The sequence below is a fragment of the Anarrhichthys ocellatus genome, unplaced genomic scaffold (assembly GCF_004355925.1).
Source record: "Anarrhichthys ocellatus isolate YVR2014 unplaced genomic scaffold, GSC_Weel_1.0 scaffold52, whole genome shotgun sequence".
NCBI classification, from domain to species: domain Eukaryota; kingdom Metazoa; phylum Chordata; class Actinopteri; order Perciformes; family Anarhichadidae; genus Anarrhichthys; species Anarrhichthys ocellatus.
In genome coordinates, this window is record NW_022280082.1 from 1,523,993 (window position 1) to 1,545,314 (window position 21,322).

Sequence of the window (21,322 nt, forward strand, 5' to 3'; positions counted from 1 at the left end):
CATCCATGGCACAACCACTATTTTGGAAAAAGGATACATTAAATACAATTTGAATGTATTTTTCATATAGTCCCATTAAGAGTGGGTTGTGCGATTTAAATAACATGTTATTGTGTGCAGGTAGGATGGGATAGGTTGGCATATTTGACCACACCTCCTGTTTTTTCGGAGGGGCTCTCAGCTGGACCACTACAAATACTTGAGTCATTCCTCCTCCTGCAAGCTCCAGACCTGCAGCCTCCTCGGGTCCTTCTCGACAGGCAACAGGTGGGTTACATAAAAGGCTCCTGTAAGTAGATGTGCTTCTTATTTTGAGTTTTTAGTCTCATATAAAACTAACCAAATAGTTAATATCAAAATTATCTTTCTTATCTGGACAATATGTATTATTGTGGTTTCATTCTTTAGAGTTGTACAGTTCACTCACTATTTTAAGTTAAATATTTTTACTTTTTTAGGATTCATGTGCAAGGCAATTCAGATCTATGTTTGTACAACAATCAAAGTCTTCATTTGTTATTCCAGGAGGCAATTTCATTTTCAATTTCTTTCTGTTTTTTTTTTCATCGCTCTTTTTTCTTCTTCATCCAACAAGCATGGATCCAAGTGTTTGGAGCAAAGGTATGTATTCTTCCAGCAGCATTTGCCTCGACGGCTACCCTGCAGAGCACGTCTCCTCTTTTCAACTGGACCCCGAGCTGTTAAATTCAGAATTTCCAGATGTTTCTGTGTCCTTACACAAAGACAGTGAGGACATAACACTCCCACCGGAGAGTGCATATTACAGCCACGATGATGCTGGTTCAAGTTTGATCTGTTCGAGCCGGCTGGAGCTCAGTCCATCGAGAGACAACACCGCTTTACATTTACCCACGAGCATGCACTCATCTCCTGCATACAGTTATTGTGGTCACCATGAGTGGAACTTAAACAGTGGCCATCAAGCAAAGCGTGCCAGAGTAGAACATATCATCAAAGGCATGACCAGCTCTCCTGGTATGCGCTGCACAGATGGGATGGCGAATCAGCACGAGGAGTCAGACGGCATGCAGGAAAATGAAAGGACTCAAGATCGGGAGCTCGTGGATCGTGGATCTGGCTGTCAGACGACAAGAAAGCAGCTTGAGAGTCAGTATCAGCAGCTCAGACAGCTCAGGACAAGTTTAAACCATGTGGGTGGAGTAACCGACATTGCGGACAGTAAATATCCCACCTGGAACAGTTCTCCTGAAACATCTCCAACATTTACAGATTCATACAGTGAGTTCCAGAGCAGCTCAAGCAGAAAATATCAAGGATGGAAGAAGGTGAAGCTGATGAACTACTTCCAGTCGAAGCCTGAGAGGATAAAGCTGATGGCAGATGTTTTGAAGCACGAACTGAGCAGAGCTGTCAGCAGGAGCGTTGACTCGATCTTTAGAAGCGTGCCACTTCTACAGACATCTCCGAATGACGAGGGGAACGTAGAGACCGACATGTCTCTTCAGTCATCGGTTGGTAAAGATGAGACGCAAGAAGTCCCAGACATTCAAACCGAAGCTCTGTCTCTGGTTGTGCAAAAGCGTCGGCTGGAAAGAGCCGACAACTTCATCCTCCAGTCCAGATCAAGAGCTCCCCATCGCCCCAAACCTCTGGTCCCCTTCTGCCACGACGCTGCTCTGCATGAAGATCAGCCGTCAGAGAAGGATCACAACACTGGACATTCCCTCAGGTGCCCGCGAAAGGAGTGCTCTGAGGTCAGTCGAGCAAAGTTTGACAGGCGTTGGAACTCGGTCAAAGTGAGATCGAAGGTGAACTCCAGATCCGTCAGACGCCCACAGACTCACACTGTGTCGGTGGGTCCCACGCTGGTGGAAAGCCCGTCTCATGTCAAGATTGAGTCCGATTGCCTGAGGAAGAACAACCTATACATGCTGAATGTATCCTGTACAAGTTTTTATTCTGATGTAGTCTAATAATTGAAGTTTTGTATGATTTATTGTGGCTTTAAGAAGCAGTCAATAGTGGCAGAAAATATTTCTTTCCAACAATACAACAATAACTCTTCCTTTGTATTACAACCCATTATGTCACAAACCTTTTCACCCCTCACAGGTATGTGCTATAAAATAAGAAAAATTAATAAAAATTGTGTTTTCAAAGACAGCAAGTTTGCACCTTACAGAATCCAATAAGTACTCCCTTTGATCTTCCAAACTTGCAGAAAATAGGAGTCTCTCATTGAGCTGTAATGATTTCTTTGAGAGAACATGTATCCATCATCATTAACAAAGAAAACTACCGTTTCTTATGTCCCGGATGTGTGTTTTACCCTTAACACCGGTGCGTTTAGGAGGGTCTGACCACAAACCATCTGAAGAAAGCAAAGCACATGTTCTTCTACACCCGCTACCCGAGCTCACTGGTACTGAAGATGTGTTTCTATGATGTGCAGGTGAGGAAATACTTGCAATATTGAGCACCACTCCACTTCATCCACACATTTGTGTCATTTGAATAGATTATATTTACAAAACATGAGTTAATATTACCGTCAAAAAATACAGATGTGTAGCAACTATAACAATCTTGGAAAAGTTGCTGTATTTTGCATTCAAGCAGACATGTTTCCTGCCGTTTCTGAGAAAAAATCTTATGTGGTCGTTTATGTGCGGCATGTTTTATGATCCCAAACCAGTTTCTTTTCAAAATGCATCTTTGTCACCACAGAATAAAGAATCAGTTCCAGACAAGTGAATAGTTTTTCTTTTTTAATTGGCATTACAATCAAGCAATCAGATCAGGATTAAGAACTTTACGTCATGATAGCATTTCTGTAAAAACTCAAAATGTATAAACACGGCAACACAGAGATGTGCTAAAATAGAGTTTATTCATATTTGATTTTCTATATCGTGAAACAAGCTTAGCAGCTTCTCTCTCACATAAAGACATTTATTACAATGCATCAAATTCCACGTTGACCATCTCACTCACCCGTCTCTCTGTCTCGTCCTCAGTTCACGCGCTGCATCACCTCTCAGCTCATCAAGTGGTTCAGCAACTTCAGGGAGTTCTACTACATCCAGATGGAGAAGTTCGCCCGGCACGCTCTCATAGGAGTGGCTGACGTGAGGAGTCCGACTGTGGGCAGAGAATCAGAACTTTTCAGAGCTCTCAACATGCACTACAACAAAGCCAACGACTTCCAGGTAAACTGATGCTACACTATAATCCTTACTGGTGATATCTTACTAACGTCAGTTATTTGTTTGTTTTTTTGCTTTGAGAGCCTCCAGTGAGGTTATTTTATGGTCTCATTTTGATGTTGAGTCCAACACACAATTTACTTTTGTTAGATGTGTGTAGCACACATTTCTCAAGTCTCAAAGCATCATTTTTTAATCTGTCGGATTCGCTGCATCTGCATATTTGTTTCGGGTAAAGATTATAGTGGCTTTACAATACTAAATCAATATCACGGTTCCTAATAATTTGCAGGTTATATAATGCACACATGTAGAAAATGTGAATTGCTTCAGAAATGTTTGCTATTTATTGTAAGTACAGAGGTAAAATAAATAAATAAATAAAAGCTCCTGCATGTGTCAACACACGCTATTGGCTAGAATAGATGCGTACAGATGGACACACAAACAAATGTATCATGAAGAAAAAGACATGAAACCGGCTCATACTGTACACTGAGGAGGGCGGACGGTACAGAGGAAGCAGCTCAGGGAACCATGTGCTTTATGATCAGATACAAATATTTAGTTCGAAGTGCGAAAAGGCTCCGAAAGTTTAAATAAATTGTCTGGTTGAGCCACATTTAGATTATTTCACTTTCATCCAGTTTGTAACAATAGTGAATCCACATAAATATATATATATGAGGAAAACCTACTATAACTTCATGAAGCCGTAACAAGTTAAGTTTGTGAACACTAGGCAGAATATAGTCAAAGTGTATTCATGCTGTAATAAAAGGATTATGAGTCACTGATTCTTATTTTCTCCTTAATCTGGGAATTTATAACTGTTAAAAAGTTTCCCTGTTTATATACATTAACCACATATTAACCAGCCTACATGTGTACTACTCCACAGAGTGACACATATTTAATATAGAGTAACTTAGCTTTAATACTAATTCTACTAACTAGTACAACCACTATCCCATAATAACCCAGTAGTGAGAAGTGTGACTGAAGATGAGTTTCAGAAGAAGTAAAAGGGAACTAAACACTTAATAAGATCTTTAAATGAGGATTTGCTGCAAAAATGATAATTAACATTTCTGAATTTCATAATTAATAAGAGTGAAAGGCATCATGACGAACACAGCTGATTAACACATGTAATAAGACTTGCAGACTATAATGCAAAACGCAGCCTATTATTTTTCTGGTGCAAATGTTTTTAATATTTACAAATTTATGTGCTTTTTTCTCCCCTTCATTTAAAAAAAAAAAAAAAAAAAAAAAAAAAGCAAAATGCTTAGACTTTTAGTAAGGATTCAGTTGAACACAGCTTTAAATGTTTAAGCTGGGTTTCTGCAGGTTACATTTAAGACCGCTCAAAATGCAATTTAATACCAGTTTCACAATCATACTGGCTAGTGTATGAAAGCATGACAGAGAGCCGAGTGACATTATGGCCTACAAATATTTAGTATTATATAACTTTTTCTCAATAGTTCACAGCAGCATATAACTATAGTTCCTGATGCTACAATTAATTTACTCTTATTTAAATTGTTGGCAGATAAACGGTAAAAACATAAAAAATGAAGGAATAGATTAAAATAAAAAAGTAACATTTAAATGTTTAATATTTTGTAAATTAAAGACTTTTTTTCAAATCAAACAGTGCTTTGAAAATCATTATGTGATCACACACAATCACAGATTCCAGGTAAAAAAATAAAATCTACACGAGACAATTCAAACATTCAAAAGCAAAAGGCCAAAACACTAAGTTAGCTGTCAACCATTCGGCTGCTAGGTTTAGTTTTTTTTCTCCTACTGAGTGACGGAGACACTTTTGGTTTCTTCTCATGAAACAATTATTTCCCTGTTTGGTCTCAAGTCAAACAGATTACACGCATGAACACACCCAGCAGTGATGTCGAGTGCGAGAGCTGAAATCAGATGCAATATATCACAACACATCAGACATAGTAGAGAAGATTCTGTAGTTCTTAGAAGTGGTGGCGCTAAAAACTAAAAGTTTGCCTTGAGTTAGAGAAAAGGCCTCAACAAACTGTAGGACATTTGCCTTCTAGATTCTAACAAAGTGTGCAAAGCTGAGCACATTGAATATCCAAAATAGGAAGGGTTCATCCTCTGGGGAGCACAGATGTGCACAAGATTTCATGGTAGATGTACTTACTAGATTCTGATATTTGTACAAAGTGAGCCTTTTGACCAAATAATGGTGAGGAAAGAGGTCACGGGGTCTTTTATACGGAAGCATTTGATGGACTAAATTAAAATGTAATCTCACAATAACATTTTAATTTCCCATGACATGTGCATTAATTGGACCAAAATTAAAATTCAACAAAGCAATTTGCATTATGATAAGTAGCTATGCTCATTTACTGACAATATTAATGTGAAAATGGAAAAGCCATTTGACCAACTACGCTTTATGAGAATTTGCATAAAAGCAAAAATTTAAATGGAAACTGATTATCCCATTTTAATTTCAATTGTGACCTAGATGATGCATCGGTAAATGCAAAATTAAATAAAAATGTATATGTTGCATTCCTATTTCAAAATTTGAAATAACATTTGAATATTGTCAATCATAAAGCTGTTGGACTTTTCAATTTTCATGTCAGAGGATGCCAATGCTAGCAGGGAAAATGCAAATTTCATTGAATTTTAATTCTGACCCATTTAAGAATTATGAGTGAGAAATGAAAATGCTGAGATCAGTTTTTCATTAATCAATCAATTTACTCCACAAAATGCTTCCATAAATGGCTTTAATACTAATTTAACATGCATTGCCTTAAATGTATAAAGCTTTAAACAGCTTTTAAGAACTGACAATTAGACGTATCCCAAATAGTCAACAATTAAATCAAGAAAATTATGAACGATTTTAGGCTATTTTAGATTTTCTTTCCTAAAAGTGAGCATAACTCTTCCAAACCACACCGATGCAGCGTCTCCTCGTGTAATTAAGGTCTTTGACGATGGACTGAATTTTGAACTTGGCAACATAATACTGCTTACCAGCTCCAGTATTGTTATAATTCAACAATGTTACAGTCCCAACATACATTTGTGAAGGTATTTAGGAATATGAAAAACACAGAAAAGTAAAAAAAAAAGCCGAGTCAGGTGTCCCTGATGTGTGTTGATGCATTTGTTGTTGATCAACTGAACTGGTTTAATATTGTTCTCAATCAACCGTCGTGCCGTTGCCATGTTTCACCTCGTTACTTACCTTGATTTTCCGAGCCCGATTCTAAATATGTGAAAACAGTTTGTGTGTAAAAGGCCGTAACATTTCTAATCTTCTGTGGATTCACAGGTCCCTGATAGATTCTTGGAGGTTGCCGAGATTACATTGAGAGAATTCTACGTTGCCGTTTCAATGGGAAGAGATTGCGATCCATCTTGGAAGAAAGCAATCTACAAAGTGATCTGTAAACTGGACAGTGACGTTCCAGCTGAATTCAAGTGTCATCCCTCTGGATGAGAACCAACCAGACGACATCATGTGCCACAGTGGTTACTGTCACAATGTGGACTCACTCGTGCCTTGAATAGCAAACTATTTAGTTTCTAATGAAGCACCGGACATGTTGTAAAATAGAATAGTGACGAGCATGCCCGCACATATTCAATCTCCACACATATGGCAGACTGATGTCTGAGTTTATGCTTTACTGGCTTGCTGCAGCATGAGGTCGTTTGACAGCATTTGTATTTTTGCTATATCAACCATATTATATAGCAATAACACAGTTTGTATTGTACAACTATTTAATCTGTGATTATCTTCAAGTGCAACACTTTGTTTTTTAAGAAGCATACTTCTTTATTAAGCAGCAAAAAAAAGGTCCACGCCAGGAGAAGAAAAAATAATTTAATATTCAGCAGAGCTCATATGTATGTACAGGACAAAATGAAAATTACAACAATGTTAAAATGACAGTAAATGATGTCTCTCATCCGCTCCTTACAAACTCAGTTGGTAAAATATCAGCTTCACTTCCATACTCACCATGAAGATGCATCATCCACTTTCTAAAGGGTTCACTGTGGCTGGCTGTCCACGGGCAAATCAAACGTCTTCTTCAGTGGATCTGTGTGTTCGGTCATAACCGAGGATCCTCGTCTTCAGTAACAGCGTTAGAAATCCATATGAAAATTCTCATGAGTTAAAATTCTGGAGGATTTGATCACAAGTGCAAAAAATTTGTGAATGTAAAATGCATCTTAAATACTGAATACATCGGCTTCCATATTGACCATGTCGTCGTCACTCACTGAGACTGAATTTGGTTCTTTAAATACCGATATGTGCACATAGGCATTTGAAAACTCAACAGCAATATAACTACACCTCTGTGTGATATTTTCTTTTCAATTACCTTGCTGTGAGAACAAAAGTCAAACAGGCAGGTCTTTACATATTAAGGTCTTTACATATTAAGTGTGCCAATGTATTGAGAAAGTATTGAGCTAAGCAGTCAGAGAAGATATTTTGTATAAAACAACCAGCTGTTAAGCTTGTTGAAGTTTGACTTGTGAGACAGACAACAATAAAAGCAATGAATGTGCCTTGTTCTTCCTCACTTAAATACATATTATGGTTAATTGTGAGCTTTGATAATGTGCATTAGTGATCAGATAGTAATCAGCTGAATGTGTTACAGGTAACATATGTATATCTTGTGAATGTAAACATGTGTTAAAACAATGACAAAAACTCAAATGAGACAAAAATAAAATACTATTCTGGTCATAAAAAGCCACTGTGGGCTTACTTTGTTGTTGACAACCTTAAGTTAATTTTAAATTACACTTAAAAGGTTAAAAACACTGAGGTGGTTTTCAGTCCTACAATCATGCACTCACATCACACTTCATATTCAAGCCACAAGTTGAGGTGAAATTGGCAGCTGTCTGTGCAATTACCTCATAGTATTTATTTTTAAATGATTTAAACAAATAAAAAGACAAGGAGAGAATGGCACCTACACCACCATCATGAGACTGGGATGCAACTCACAGAGGTGTAAAACAGTTAAGGGGTGCGATAGATTTGCAATGAAATTTGCAAAGATGTAGGGAATACATTCAACCAGTGGTGGGCCGTCAGGGCCTTCAAGGCAGCTTGTTTTAAGTAAAGCTTTTATCCAATCAGATTTCACCTCTGTGTCTCTAGGTAAGAAGAGAGGCCCGAGGCCTGCAGACTCACAAGTGCATCCATGTGCAGTTTAAGTGAATGGGGACGATATTGTTGATTGTCACAGTGTTCAACCAATCAGATCTTTAGTTTGACATGTGGGGCGTATTCTTTGACGTGCCAGAGCCTGCTAGCTGGCCTACAACCACGTCAGCAATAACGGGCAGCTCAGTTTTCAGGAGCAGCGCTGCAGTGAGGTGCAGGTGCGCTGTGATTGGTCAGTGGGCGAGCACGTGACTATCGCGAAACTGAACTTGCCAGCAGAGCTTAGTTGGAGGAGTAATGCCGTGTTCAAACCAAACGCGAATTCATCTCGCTGCAAATTCGCGTCCATCGCGCCGCCGGTCTCGCCGGGGACCATTTGTGTACAGACGCGCCGGAGAGGGGGCGGGGCTTATCGCCCTGAAAACCGTTCAACTGTCCGCCATTAACCATGAAAAAAAAGAACCTCTATTTCGGCTTAGTACGTGTTGTGGAAGTCACAGATATCCCGGGAAACTAAACGCCGTCATGTCTGGGTTCATAACATTGTTCAGAGGAGCTCCATGGATTTTATCGAGCTGTATTCACTGTGTCTAGCAAGCCACACGTCGCTGTTTACTACAGCGGTATGAACACAAAAACTGATTTGGCTGTGATTTAACGGCAATAAACCGACACAAAGGGACTCCGAAATAACTACGTAATGATGCCGATTTGTAGGCTACTTGTCTTCTCAATGGAGCTCTGATGGATCGGTGCTAGGCTATGCTAACATTGTAGCAGCTCCACCAGCACTCAATAACGTCATGTAGACGTAAATACGGAAGCATCTATTCATTGTTTGTACCATATGGTTTACACACACACACACACACACACACACACATTTATACACATAGTTTGGTCCAGTCTCTATTGATATGAGGTATCGTAGAGCTCTGGGTGAACACAGACGGCTACAGGATTTATTTCCTGATTCAACAACGGCAGGAAGTCAGTGATGACAGGGGAGCAACTCAACTCCGATAGGCTCGCGCCGCAACTTTGCGTCCTTCGCGCCATCGCAAATTCGCGCCGCGCCAGTCTCATCGCGTCTGTGCATAGACTTTGTATGTAATCTACTCGCGCCACAAATTCGCGCCGCGTTTGGTGTGAACGCAGCATAAGAGTTCAAATTGAAAGATATGGAAGAAATTATAAAATTTTTTAGGGTTTTGCTTGGTGTAATTCATTTTTTTTTTTTTTACCTAGCTTTGTTTTTTTAACACTCAATGGCTGAAGGAGGAGGAGAAACGGATTTAGTGGCGGAGTTACTGACAACGCCATTTCAGGAAAAGCTGGACATCGTAAGAAATGGCCAGTCAACGCCACAGCTGGCAGCCCTGACTCAGCCAGGAAAAGGATTTGTATGAACGGTATTTCTTGCTGACAGCGTCGGAGAAGCTTTGCACATTTTATGGCTGGGAATGCGTTTCATTTTAAGTGAGCTCTTGGTGTTTGGAGCTACGCTAACCTGAGGACGCCAAAGCATTTGAAAACTTTTGGAGAGACTCAAGTAGATCTACAACTCAACGAACACGTTCGCATTGAAACAGCTCCACAACCGCGGCCTGCCGCAGCAGACCAGCGAAATACAACTGGGGAGGCTCGACTGTCACTGGCGTCCATGAATTGAGGAGGACTTCTTACTGGAACTGAAACGATGTACTGGGATTAAACTCTTTAAGTTTCGGTAAGTGACAAACTACCTTTGTTTTTGTTTTTTACATAGTAACGTTACTACTGTTCATTTGTCTATCGTGTCGTTTTAATGAATAATATTTGAATGGCTCGTGCTCTTGTGTGGTGGAATGCGTGGATCCGCTGCAGGTTTGCTGGATTGATGTGTCATAATGAGGTTATTAGGAGGTAATTCAACTGTAGTAGGACAGCACAGAAGACCCAGGTATAAAATCCATGTCCCGCCACGGCATTCAACCAACCATTTATTCTTACTTCTGTTCTCCTAATTTAACCATACATAGTCATAAACCTGATAACAGCCAGTCTTAAAACACAGGGGGCTAACCAAGTGATGTCAGGCGGATGTAAATAGTTATTCACAGGCCCCAATGATTCATTTACAGCACATTCTGCTTCAAAAACTCTTTGGCCCTCTTGTTCATCAAGCTAATGCAAGAAACACTCCCCCAGGTTGGTGATTTTGTGAATGTTTTATTGTTTTTTTTTTTTCAAGTATACATGGATCAAAAAAACATTACTACAGGTAAACGGTACATAAAGCATGAAGAGTATAAAACAGCAAGAATCACGGAATACATGACCAGAAGAAGTTACAACCTACAAATTGATCAGTGAATAACCAGAGTTCCTGTTTAAAAACGAGAAAAAAAAACAACTATACTGCATCTTTATCAATGAAATAACTAAGAATCTGATAACCATTGCTGGTATAGATGAGTCTCTTGTTTCACCACAAGTAAGCTTCAGTGTTTTCACATTCTGGAAACCTGCAGAAAAAAAAAAGAGATCATTGATAATTTGGCCAAAGATAGATTTGTTTGTGATCAAGTTGAACTTTTATGCGTTTGACTTATGTGATAACTAGGAAAATACATTCCTAATAAACTTAGGTTTTGTAAATTCAGTTACATTCAGGTATTGTGCTAACACATTATGCAGAACAAAGTTACAACTGTATTCGTATCACTATAAAAGGCATTACAGCTGTAAAACATACATGCCCGCAAACTTAGTAAGGTTTCTCCCTCGGCATTTTATTGACTATTTATTGCGATTAAGCTAAGAAATGTAAAGACAAGCTTTTTTGAAGAATCGGCTTGCTGAAAAAAAGGTGAGATGAGACCGGTCCATTCACTTGCATTAAAGAAACTATAAAGTACATTTTCAAACCAGGACATGTAATAAGAAAAGGCCTTAAACATGTCCTCATCAAGTCATTAAAGGTTAAATATGTATTTTCAAAACACCGATATGACGACTTCTTACTTTTAACAGCTATCGGTAACGTCTACAGCCATCCTAACAACATTATACAAAGGAGTAACATACTGTACATACCTTTCAATGAAGGGAGAAAAGGGGGATCTTTAGAAATACTTGGTACGGTTGAGAGCTCTTTGTGCCAGCTGCCCGCTCTCATCAGTTATTCTCTCCCAGTCCGTTTGACCCACCACAAAGCCGATAGCACGCTTTCGATCGGCTTCCTTCTGCTCCTCGAGATCAGCCCAACGGACCTTGACAAAGCAACCACGGTTTTGCGTTATGACCAGGAAGTGGATGACAGGGCATCATTTAACATAAATCTGTTACATTATTTAACATCGTAAAAACAACCTGGACTAGCTGGATCTTTACAATTCATATTTTGCCTCACTGGCAAACGAATTAATGTTACATTACATTACAGTCATTTAGCAGATGCTTTTATCCAAAGCGACTTACAATTCAGATTCTATCACATTTCTATACCGTAGGCACAATTACGGGAGCAATTTTGGGGTTAAGTGTCTTGCTCAAAGACACATCGACATGCGACATGCGATGTTAAGATGACCAAAGCAACAGCTGTGCAGCAGAGGATATTCACCCGCTTCTTTCCTGGTTCCGACATGCGCGTGGCATAGTCGTCTGGCAGCTGAAGGTAGTCCTCCAGGTGCTCCATGTCTTCACGTTTCCTCTTCCCACTGCTCCCCAGACCGTCCAACTTGTCTGTATAAATGGAAGATCACTGTAGTGATCAGTTCTCCTCCCCCATGAACACTTTAACTCCATCATCCGAACATCAATTTGTCCACGAAAAGCCAGCAAGTCAATCAGCATCATCTGATTTAGCAAATGTCCTCCTTCACACTCACATAAAGTGCAATCACATCACCACTATACTACTTTTCCTCCTCATTTGACTGGCTTGGGATTTGTAGAAATTATAACCATGTTTACATTTATATGCATGTTTTGGTTTTTATATGCAGAACCTCCTCTTCTCATTCTCTTTGTAGATTTACCCGTACATTAAAGACATGTTTTCTTCAGAGGAAAACAAAAGTGGGCTTCAAATTGAAGCATCTGTCAATCAATACATTAATAGTTTAGGTTGTTGTCATGCTGTGTGCACAGATACACACACACATAAGACACCATAACCATGTAATCAAACCAATATAATCAGCCTTTTACTCATAAAATGAAGACTAACAAAGGGGAATACCTACCAAGTTTCGCCTCCGACGTGTCCATCTCCCATTTGCTTTTTGGAATGTAGCCCTATATTTTATAAAGAAACACTACAATGGTTAAACATCTGGGTGACAGGGAGAGGGAGAGAGAAAACAGGGGGTGGCTGAAAAGAGAGCAGACTGGTTTATCAGAAGTGGAAAGACAACAGAAACTACCGAAGGATGAGACTGCGTGAGGACTTATCGGATTAAGACGTAATGTAACAGTAGCATGCAAATATTGACATCTGGCAAGTTGAGAGAAACTACTGTGTTGAGACTAAGCCTTTGTTCTTGGCTACATGCAACAAAAAAAGAAGAAAGAAAGAATGGATAATAGGTGTGCTCTGCTTTAGAGAACACAAAGTGCTTTCCTTCAAAAAAAGATCATCAAGCAAACCTCTCTCTGCTCTCAGAAGATAAAAAAGCAAAACAAGCACTTCAGTCTCTCTTCATGTAGTTTGTCTGTGTGAGCTAATGATCATGTTATCTACACAGTTTACATTACAAACAACAATACACCTATGTACGAGTTTGCAGTGCTGCTGCACAAACTTTGACATGAATATTAACTAAACATGTAAATGTTCCTGGTTTTTTGACATAGCATTACTTCTCCCTCACCTCACCAATCCTCACCTGTCAAATCATACTGATGCTATTTGGCTGGCTAGCACTAGCCAGTTCCTAAGTAAAGACACTCCCCTGTATTCTTTTGACTCTCTTAAGACGTAATTGAAGCTGAAAAGTGAAATTTGGGAGATAATATTGTCAACCACACACATTGTATTTTTTATTTTATTTTTTTTTTTTTAAAGGAACTTACAATATATTCAAAATAAGTGTAATTACACCTCGCACGATAATGTGTTAATCTTGGAGGAAGAGCAACACAACAGTCAACATCATGAGCAGTGTGTGAGTGTCTGGCTGCGTGTACTGACTGTACATCACTTAAAGAGAGGACATCGTTTGTCTCCAGCTAAGATGACGTTAATTTAACGTGCTTGACAATGAAACCCTGCCAAAACCACTAAACAGCAATATGACGGATAAACAGGCCTCTGCAACACGTTATGAAATTAAATTATTATAGTTGCATCAGTGGCCTATCTGTCAAAATGTTATGATTAAATACCAAGTTTGAATTTGTTTTGATTTTTCATTCCCATAGCTTTTTGTCCCTACATACCATTTTTCCTCTTTCTGAAAAGAACACTGGATCTAAAAATCTGTTCACAGACGAGTCTTTGGTAAGTTGCTGATTTCCACATTAGATATGTATTCAAAAATACATTTATTTTTATGCATTTATTTGTGTTGTATATTTGTGACATTTGTTTTTGTGCTGTGTTATTTTATGATTTGGGTTTCTCAGGATGTAATTTACATCAGCGTCAATGTGTATTATTGTACCCTTTTTAAATTTGGTTTAAAACTTCTTCTGATTAGACCCCTGCTCAGGTTTAAGATGACCAAAGATTTAGTAGGACGTCAACGCCCACTCAGTCCTGACAGAAGTCTGATTAAGCACAGGAAGGGAAAACTCACTGTGCTTGATTAGACGGGTGGACATTTGGTGGGTAGCAGCTTTAAGGAGTCAGTCATTTTATTTGGCATATTTAAGGCGCTTATTATAATTTATTTGGAACACTATTGAAAGTGGGGCTGCACGGTGGTGTAGTGGCTAGCACTGTCACCTCACAGCAAGAGGGGCCCGGGTTCGATCCCCGGTGGTCTTCTGTGTGGAGTTTGCACGTTCTCCCCGTGGCAGCGTGGGTTCTCTGGCTTCCTCCCACAGTCCAAAGACATGCAGCTTAGGCTATTTGGAGACTCGAAATTGCCCGTCGGTGTGAATGTTGCGATAACCTGGCGACCTGTCCAGGGTGTACCCTGCCTTCGCCCAATAAGCGGTTTGGAAAATGGAATGGAATATTGAAAGTGTGTAAAATGATGGTGAATATATCCGTGACATAAGACGACAAACCAAAACATGAATGATGAAGATAAGCTGCGCTCTGGATTCCAGAGTTTAACATACAAACCGAAGGTTGATGATGAAAGCTGATAAAAAGAAGGCAACCTGTTGCTCCACAAGATAACAGACTCAAAGGTCTGTTCAGGTTATTCAGTAATATATCATACACATAGATGACAAATTGTCTCTCGACAGACTTTCAGGATGAATATCTGTGTGGACCCACTGAGTAGCACCACATCACCGTTGGATGTAGTTGCAGGTACAACAAACAAGATCTGACCACATCCAACTGTGATGTCAGGTGAGGTAAATTAAAATAGCTCAAATGTAGTGTATATTAAAAGGTTCTATGTGTAACTTATCACATGTATTCATTGTTTTTTGTTTATTGACAAAGGGCTAATGGAGGGTAACGTACTAAAAAACTTAAACCTTCCCCGACTTTCTTGCTTGCCTACGACAGCCTGTGGAGTGATTTTAAATTAAGTGTTGCTTCATAACGTTAGCAAATAAAGTATTTTGCAAACAGCAAGCCAGCCAATTTAACAGCCAGGCCGGCCCCGGGAGTGTGGATGAATTAACTGACGTTATCTACTCAAGACTGTATTTTTGCTACATTAGCTAGCTAGCAATTTGTCCGCGTTAGCAAACAAGCAAATGTTAGCTAACATTAGCCAGCTAAAACCACAATACCACGATATATTTCATATGAGTGGACTCTGTTGTGGTGGGTATAAATAAAATATAGGAACATTATTCAAAGTAACATCATCATTAATATTACTGTAATTAAGTTTCTTGCATTTTATTAAAATGCAGGTCATTCAATTTGGTTTTCGCCGATGCTCGTGCATACTGTTGTTCACTTAACGGTCACAGGTGTCATTAATAACAATCTATTGATGTTTTGAAAGTCACACACAGAACCTTAAACGGTGGAATGGTGGTGCTAAAGCAGAGTAAGATGGTGCAGCACCACAGAAAGACTATTTAAAATGTATGTTAATCAATACAATAATAATCAGATTTACTAATCGAATGTTACACAGCTGGTCTACAGTAATGTAACAACTGCCTCACTGATGGTTTAAAAACAATTCACTATGTTCTGAACAGGCAAGCTAAAAACTAACAATAAAAAATTGCATTTTGGAGCATAAAACAGCAAAAAATATCACAATATTAAGTCCAGCACGGAACGATGGGAAATGTGGGCCATTGCTACCACATGCTGGCTAGAGCGTCGCTCTGCATCCAGCAACATCCAGAGAGCTCACTTTCCACTCAGCTGGTCGGAACTCGAAGCGCATAGAAATAGGTTAAATCCTTTAACTGTAGACGCCATTCTTTTTCTACACAGTGTAGCCAAACACTAGGTTAAAAAAAGTATAATTCTATAAACATAAGGCTACTATCTTGTTAAAATTCATAAAACCCTGACCCGCGCATCACTACAGCCCTCTCTGTTCCGACGGTTACAGAATGTGGATGAACATATTATTCAGTGCCTGTTTATTGGGCATCTACCCTGCAGTAACGCACGTTTTGTTGAAAAATAGCTGGGCAGACAGCTGGTATCACAGAGTAAAATGAGAGCGTATCTGTAGACGAATAAAAAAACACTTCTGGCAGCTTCCGGTCTAGACACGCACGGGCCAGACATGATGGAATGTCATATCTTTTTAACGTGTTGCAATATAGGGGGAATATTTGCGGAAACTGTCTATCCCTAGAGAAACCAAACATATTGGGGACTCCCCTTGTGCAAAAGGGCACAGATAGCCCCATTAGGTGAAGTGGTTTATGCCACTGGATAAAGTTGTTCTGGAGATGTCAGTGAAGCTTTCAAATGTAACCTATACTTTCTTGTTGTGACTGAAATGAGCCCTATTTTATATGATTTGATTTTGCTCATCTAAAGCATCAATATAAATATCGTCTTTCTGCAAACCAAGAACATTGCTTTTGTATTTACACATTTGTATAAGTGTGGAGAAGTCCACTGGGGGACGGGGTTTTAGGAAAGCTTGACAAAAGCTTCAGTACAGATACAGACACTTAACGTGAAGCTTCAGGACTATTTGTTATCAGTCTGTCTGTAACTTTTTATACAATTTAAAACAAGCCATTATATTATCACAAATAATTTATACTTTTCTTGACTTTTGTTAACGGACCACCAGACCTCTGCCTTGTGTGTTGCGTCCACTGCTCACTGCTGTGTTACAGCAGCTTTACTTTTTAATATACCCCCCCCATTTTGTCACTATTTCAAATTTTGTGCAAAACCCAATTCCATCCGTAAATTTAATAAATGAAGGACCATCCACAAAGAGGTTTTGCACAGTTAAATCAATGATGATGACGATGTAGCAATTGCAGTATCATTATATCATATATCAAAGAATAACTAACACGTCTCTAAAACATCAGACTTTGTTGTGTTCATTGACCATACCTACACTTTGTTCTACAACAAATTCTATCTCAAACTTCACAGTGGACTTTTACAAACATTTTGTTTACACAAACTACAGTCATGTAAAGGCCAACTTGTGAAATCTGTTTTTTTTGTTTGTAAATAATAAGGCATATCATAAACAGTCAGTGCAGAGCTTGAGTATGTGATCTCTCACCAGTGGATATCATGCTAGTGCTTTACCGTGCTAACAGATGGTGCTTCACGGCACTGCTTGAACCTTAATGGGATGAATCTCTTGATTTTTATATTTATTCTGCTTCTTTGTCTCCACCAACTCCTGAATGAAAACTCTGTCTCTTTGAATGCTAAATTCTCCACCATGTTCACTAGCTAGTCGTCAACTGTGTGTGATGTTTGCTGCTGAGCAGGTAGTACACAGTGGGTTATGAGAACAGTGAGAGTGAACAGAAACAGTAAAGCTGCAGATTTGGTTGATCACTACAAGGGACTCCACATCTTTTTGCATCGACATGTGATACATTATTATAGAATTGATAATAGCTGCTTCAAGGTAAAGCAGATTTGTTTTTAGACCTTTGATTATTAGGTAACTGTGCTATTGAGGCCAGTTGCATATTGTTTCTGCAGATCCTTTTATCTTCCTAATGAAACCACTTAAATGGTCACAAATTAATTAACTTTTCCCACGCTGTCCACTTTGGTCCCAAGCTTTGTGTACTCCATGTGGAGACAATCCCCCTGAAGGTGGTACCGTAGGAAACATTTAAATTGTGAAACTTTCAAAATGTGTTTCTTCAACTTTAAAGATTTCATCAAAATGTCGACACAAGAAGCGAATCTTTCACTGAAGCCTGGTGGATATTAGAAAGTCCATCACTCTGATTTTATCAACACCATTTTTTAAACTTTTTTTAAAGTTTGTTAAAATTTCACCGGAGTAGTTGTACAACATCTTTAGAGCTGGATAAATAATCACATTATCTGCTTTAAAAATGTTTTAAAATCTGAGCTCCAAAACAATCTTATTATAAATGCGTCTGTAAACATTTTCCTTTATGTCGAAGGCAATATTTACCTCATCTTATTAAAATTAATTTGGCATATGATTAAATATAATTCATGTTTTCTTTAAAATCACAGAATTTAGAATTTTTTTTTTTTCATAATCAAAATTAATTAGAAATGTATTACCCATGAGTATGTTTCGCACATGATTTAATAAACACATTATTATTTTTTCAACTGGATTTTTGGATTTAAATTAAATTCATGTCTTTTAATAAAATAAAAAGTTTTGTCTTTCCTTGAATGGAAATCTAAACTCGGCAGAATGGTCCAGAGTCATCCACAATGATGGAGGATAAAGTTTTGGAACACTTTGCTTGATGGTGGTACTTTAACAAGAATATGAATTTTTAAACGTCCAACTTTTTTGTAAAACCTTTTGAAGTGAAGATGAAAATTGAACTTCTTAACAACGAAATCTACTAAACTAAAACTAACCAGGAGGCCTTGAAACTGCTCCTTTTGTTAATAGACTATTGCACCCATCGTTTCATTTCAGGACAGATTCCCTACAGTGTTTTAACTGTCTCTATCTCTCTCCCTTATATATTTTTTTATAATTTCTCTGTTCTGCTCTGGTCTTCCTCGTGAATCTGAAATTTCCTACATAATAAATCTAATTACTAGATAGGCCTTATGTGGAAGATGGGAATACAAATAAGTGGAAATGATTGTGGAAACTATGTGGCTATAAATTGAAGCTTTTCATGTCCTACCAGATCACCCTCTTCTTCCTCCTCTCTCTTCAGCTCCTTGGGCTCGTCATCAGGATTGAAGTCTTCCATTTCAACCTAATAACACAAGCACACGTTAGTTCAGCTCAGTTACTGGAAAAAAGGACTATAATATTATAAGAAGCGTCAAGTCTTGAAGACCTCACCTCCTCTATAGCAGCGTCTTGAAGCAGGGACCGGACATCCAAGCGCACCATATGACGTGGCGAAGTCTCCCAGTTGTTGGACATCTGTGGACAGAATGCTCTATTAAGAAGTGTATTGTACATGTATGAGCTTTAGTGGACAGTCCTCTTATTACAAATGTATCTGAGACAGAAGGTACATATTACAGACCTTCAATATATCCTTAAGAGTGCGCCCATGGACATTTCTCTTCGTACATGTCTGAGTGTCTGCAGTGATTTCAGCAAGATACACCTTGAAATAAGAAAAACAAACCTCTTTAGCACAGGGCCGATAGGAACAAAAACTTCTTTTTTTTTTTTCTGAGACATTCATAAACACAACTCACCTCAAAGCCTTTTGTTTTGGCTGCACTCCAGAACTGATCAAAATGTTTAACCCTGTCATTAATAGTGTCTAAAATGATGAAGGGGAAAAAGCCGTCATCCAGAGTTTTCTTAAATGTTTTAAGCATGCTGTTCCGGTAGGTATCTTCCATCTCTGGCTCATACTCGTACTCAAGAACCTGCGACACAGATTTTTGTATTGTATTACATCATTTATAATGTTCACAATAATAATTGTAATACATCTGCCAGTTACTGCTAAATTTGATTTCCAACAGCACTACTTTAGCACTCACCTTGTTTTTGACCCGTCTCCCTGTGTCTGGATCTTTTTCTACTTTTTCAACCTCCGTCATAAAATAATCATCCAAAACAAGAACTCTCGGAGGTGCACCGCCACAATCGACTTCCTTATCCTTAATAACATCAACAAAATTAAAAAGCAAAGTTTTTATGTTTCAATTTGATTTGTTCCAAAAGCTGATATTTGTCAAGTCAAAAAAGGACATCTAAACAGGCTCTATGAGTATACATTATAATTACACGATGATTTGCTGGTAGGACACCACTCACCCGTATGAGCTTTGCAACATGACTTTTTCCACTTCCTGGAAGCCCTCTCATTATGATGACAATCTGTTAAAATGCATCACATTTATGAGCACTAAATATTATACAACTAAAAAAAGTGATATTGTTACATCAATAAACATTGCAGCAGTAATAAGCACCCTTTCAGGACGAGATGATCTGCCAGGTGGTTTGAGGATATCGTCAATATTCTTGATTTCTGGCTTCCTCTCGACTCGTGGGGGTGGCTGAGGTGGAGGTGGGAGGGGTGGTGCAGTGGGAGGCCCTCGGTCTTCTGGATAACTTCTTCTTTCTACTGTATGATATTCATTGCAATTCAAACATTTCTCTAAATGGCATTATTTCTTTCCCGTTGTAGATTTACTTAAAGTAATTGGGAAATTAACTTGTGATTTAAGTGAGAAGTGAAATTCTACCAAACAAAGCTGAAGTACGCGAGTACACGTTTGTAAACAGATGCGGGATTGAACATACCGTAAGGTGAGGAGCTATGGCCGTAACGCTCAGGCCCACTGCGATCAAGTCCGGTGCGCTCGTATGGAGGTCTATCATAGCCAGGCCTCCCATAATGTTCATCTCGATCACGACTGTCACTTCTCTCCCTCTCTCGAAGATCCCGCTCTCTGTCCCTGTACGCCGAGCGTGGAGGAGGTGCCAGTGGAGATCTACACAGAGGAGGAGCGTTGTCAAGATTTGCTTTGTCGTCAGAATTCTTTGATTCAAACTGGCACACACTGACTACTAATCACAATGTATTGACACAATGTGATATTGTACCTTTCATCAACCATGGACTGTGTGCTTGAACCAAAAACAGACAAATAGAAAACAATATTACATATGTACGGAAGCAGCGTGCTTCCCTATAGTTAGGAAAAAATGGGGTCAGAGCTACTGAGGAAACATCATACCTGTCATCTCTATCTCGTGGGAGATATCGCTCCCTCTCATATCTGTCTCTTTCATATTCAGGTGGCAGCTTTTCTCTGTATGATTCCCTCTCTCGGCTGTACTCCCGGCGGTCCATATACGGGTCTGATCGTCTTTCGAAATATGGGTCTCTGCTGTAAGGTTCTCTGGGACCAAGAGGTTCTAGGACAATGAAATAGTTCACAAATGAACAATAGTTAGAAAATTGTGAAAAAGCAAGTTCTGTTTGAGTAGAGAAAGCTAAGCTTTACAATTCTGAGACTCACCTTTTTCATAGCCCCTGTCTGATGGTATTGGGTCAGGCCTCAACACAATTCTCTCACCATAAGACATCCGCTCAACAGTGGCTCCGGGCTCTGAAACATTGATTTTTAATGTCACCAACAAGGTCCTGCAACGTACCATGTTTTATCTGTTTAAAATGATCAAAT

At 38.9% G+C, this 21,322-nt stretch overlaps 2 protein-coding genes across 6 annotated transcripts in view; one reads left to right on the top strand and one right to left on the bottom strand.

The window, feature by feature from the left end:
• Positions 1-564: 564 nt before the first annotated feature.
• On the top strand, positions 565-6,724 carry LOC116395975 (prospero homeobox protein 1-like). Its single transcript, XM_031870258.1, has 4 exons — positions 565-1,919; positions 2,333-2,434; positions 3,000-3,191; positions 6,532-6,724. Exons 1-4 carry the CDS (start codon positions 597-599, stop codon positions 6,697-6,699), a joined length of 1,785 nt encoding a protein of 594 aa, XP_031726118.1. The 5' UTR covers positions 565-596; the 3' UTR covers positions 6,700-6,724.
• Positions 694-21,322, bottom strand: part of ylpm1 (YLP motif containing 1) — a 29,784-nt gene continuing 9,155 nt past the window's right edge. The window contains exons 8-22 of one of the 5 annotated variants that reach the window (XM_031870250.1): positions 21,158-21,247; positions 20,873-21,053; positions 20,739-20,762; positions 20,436-20,626; positions 20,102-20,256; positions 19,944-20,006; positions 19,667-19,786; positions 19,373-19,549; positions 19,195-19,278; positions 19,005-19,088; positions 18,841-18,915; positions 12,633-12,684; positions 12,008-12,129; positions 11,479-11,654; positions 10,596-10,907 (exon numbers count right to left, since the gene is read on the bottom strand). In XM_031870250.1, the coding sequence (XP_031726110.1) occupies positions 11,508-11,654; positions 12,008-12,129; positions 12,633-12,684; positions 18,841-18,915; positions 19,005-19,088; positions 19,195-19,278; positions 19,373-19,549; positions 19,667-19,786; positions 19,944-20,006; positions 20,102-20,256; positions 20,436-20,626; positions 20,739-20,762; positions 20,873-21,053; positions 21,158-21,247 (1,565 nt within the window). In that variant the 3' untranslated portion in view covers positions 10,596-10,907; positions 11,479-11,507. Of the gene's footprint in view, positions 3,124-10,595; positions 11,655-12,007; positions 12,130-12,632; positions 12,685-18,840; positions 18,916-19,004; positions 19,089-19,194; positions 19,279-19,372; positions 19,550-19,666; positions 19,787-19,943; positions 20,007-20,101; positions 20,257-20,435; positions 20,627-20,738; positions 20,763-20,872; positions 21,054-21,157; positions 21,248-21,322 lie in introns of those variants that run through there. The other 4 variants (XM_031870251.1, XM_031870249.1, XM_031870252.1 and 1 more) reach the window with 4 other exon arrangements.

What these genes read in the sequence shown, in the direction of transcription:
- LOC116395975 (XM_031870258.1), top strand. Translation starts at nt 597, where the DNA reads ATGGATCCAAGTGTTTGGAGCAAAGGTATGTATTCTTCCAGCAGCATT. An exon ending in ACAACCTATACATGCTGAAT is followed by an intron (nt 1,920 to 2,332) that starts GTATCCTGTACA and finishes CGGTGCGTTTAG; the next exon opens with GAGGGTCTGACCACAAACCA. An exon ending in TGTGTTTCTATGATGTGCAG is followed by an intron (nt 2,435 to 2,999) that starts GTGAGGAAATAC and finishes TCTCGTCCTCAG; the next exon opens with TTCACGCGCTGCATCACCTC.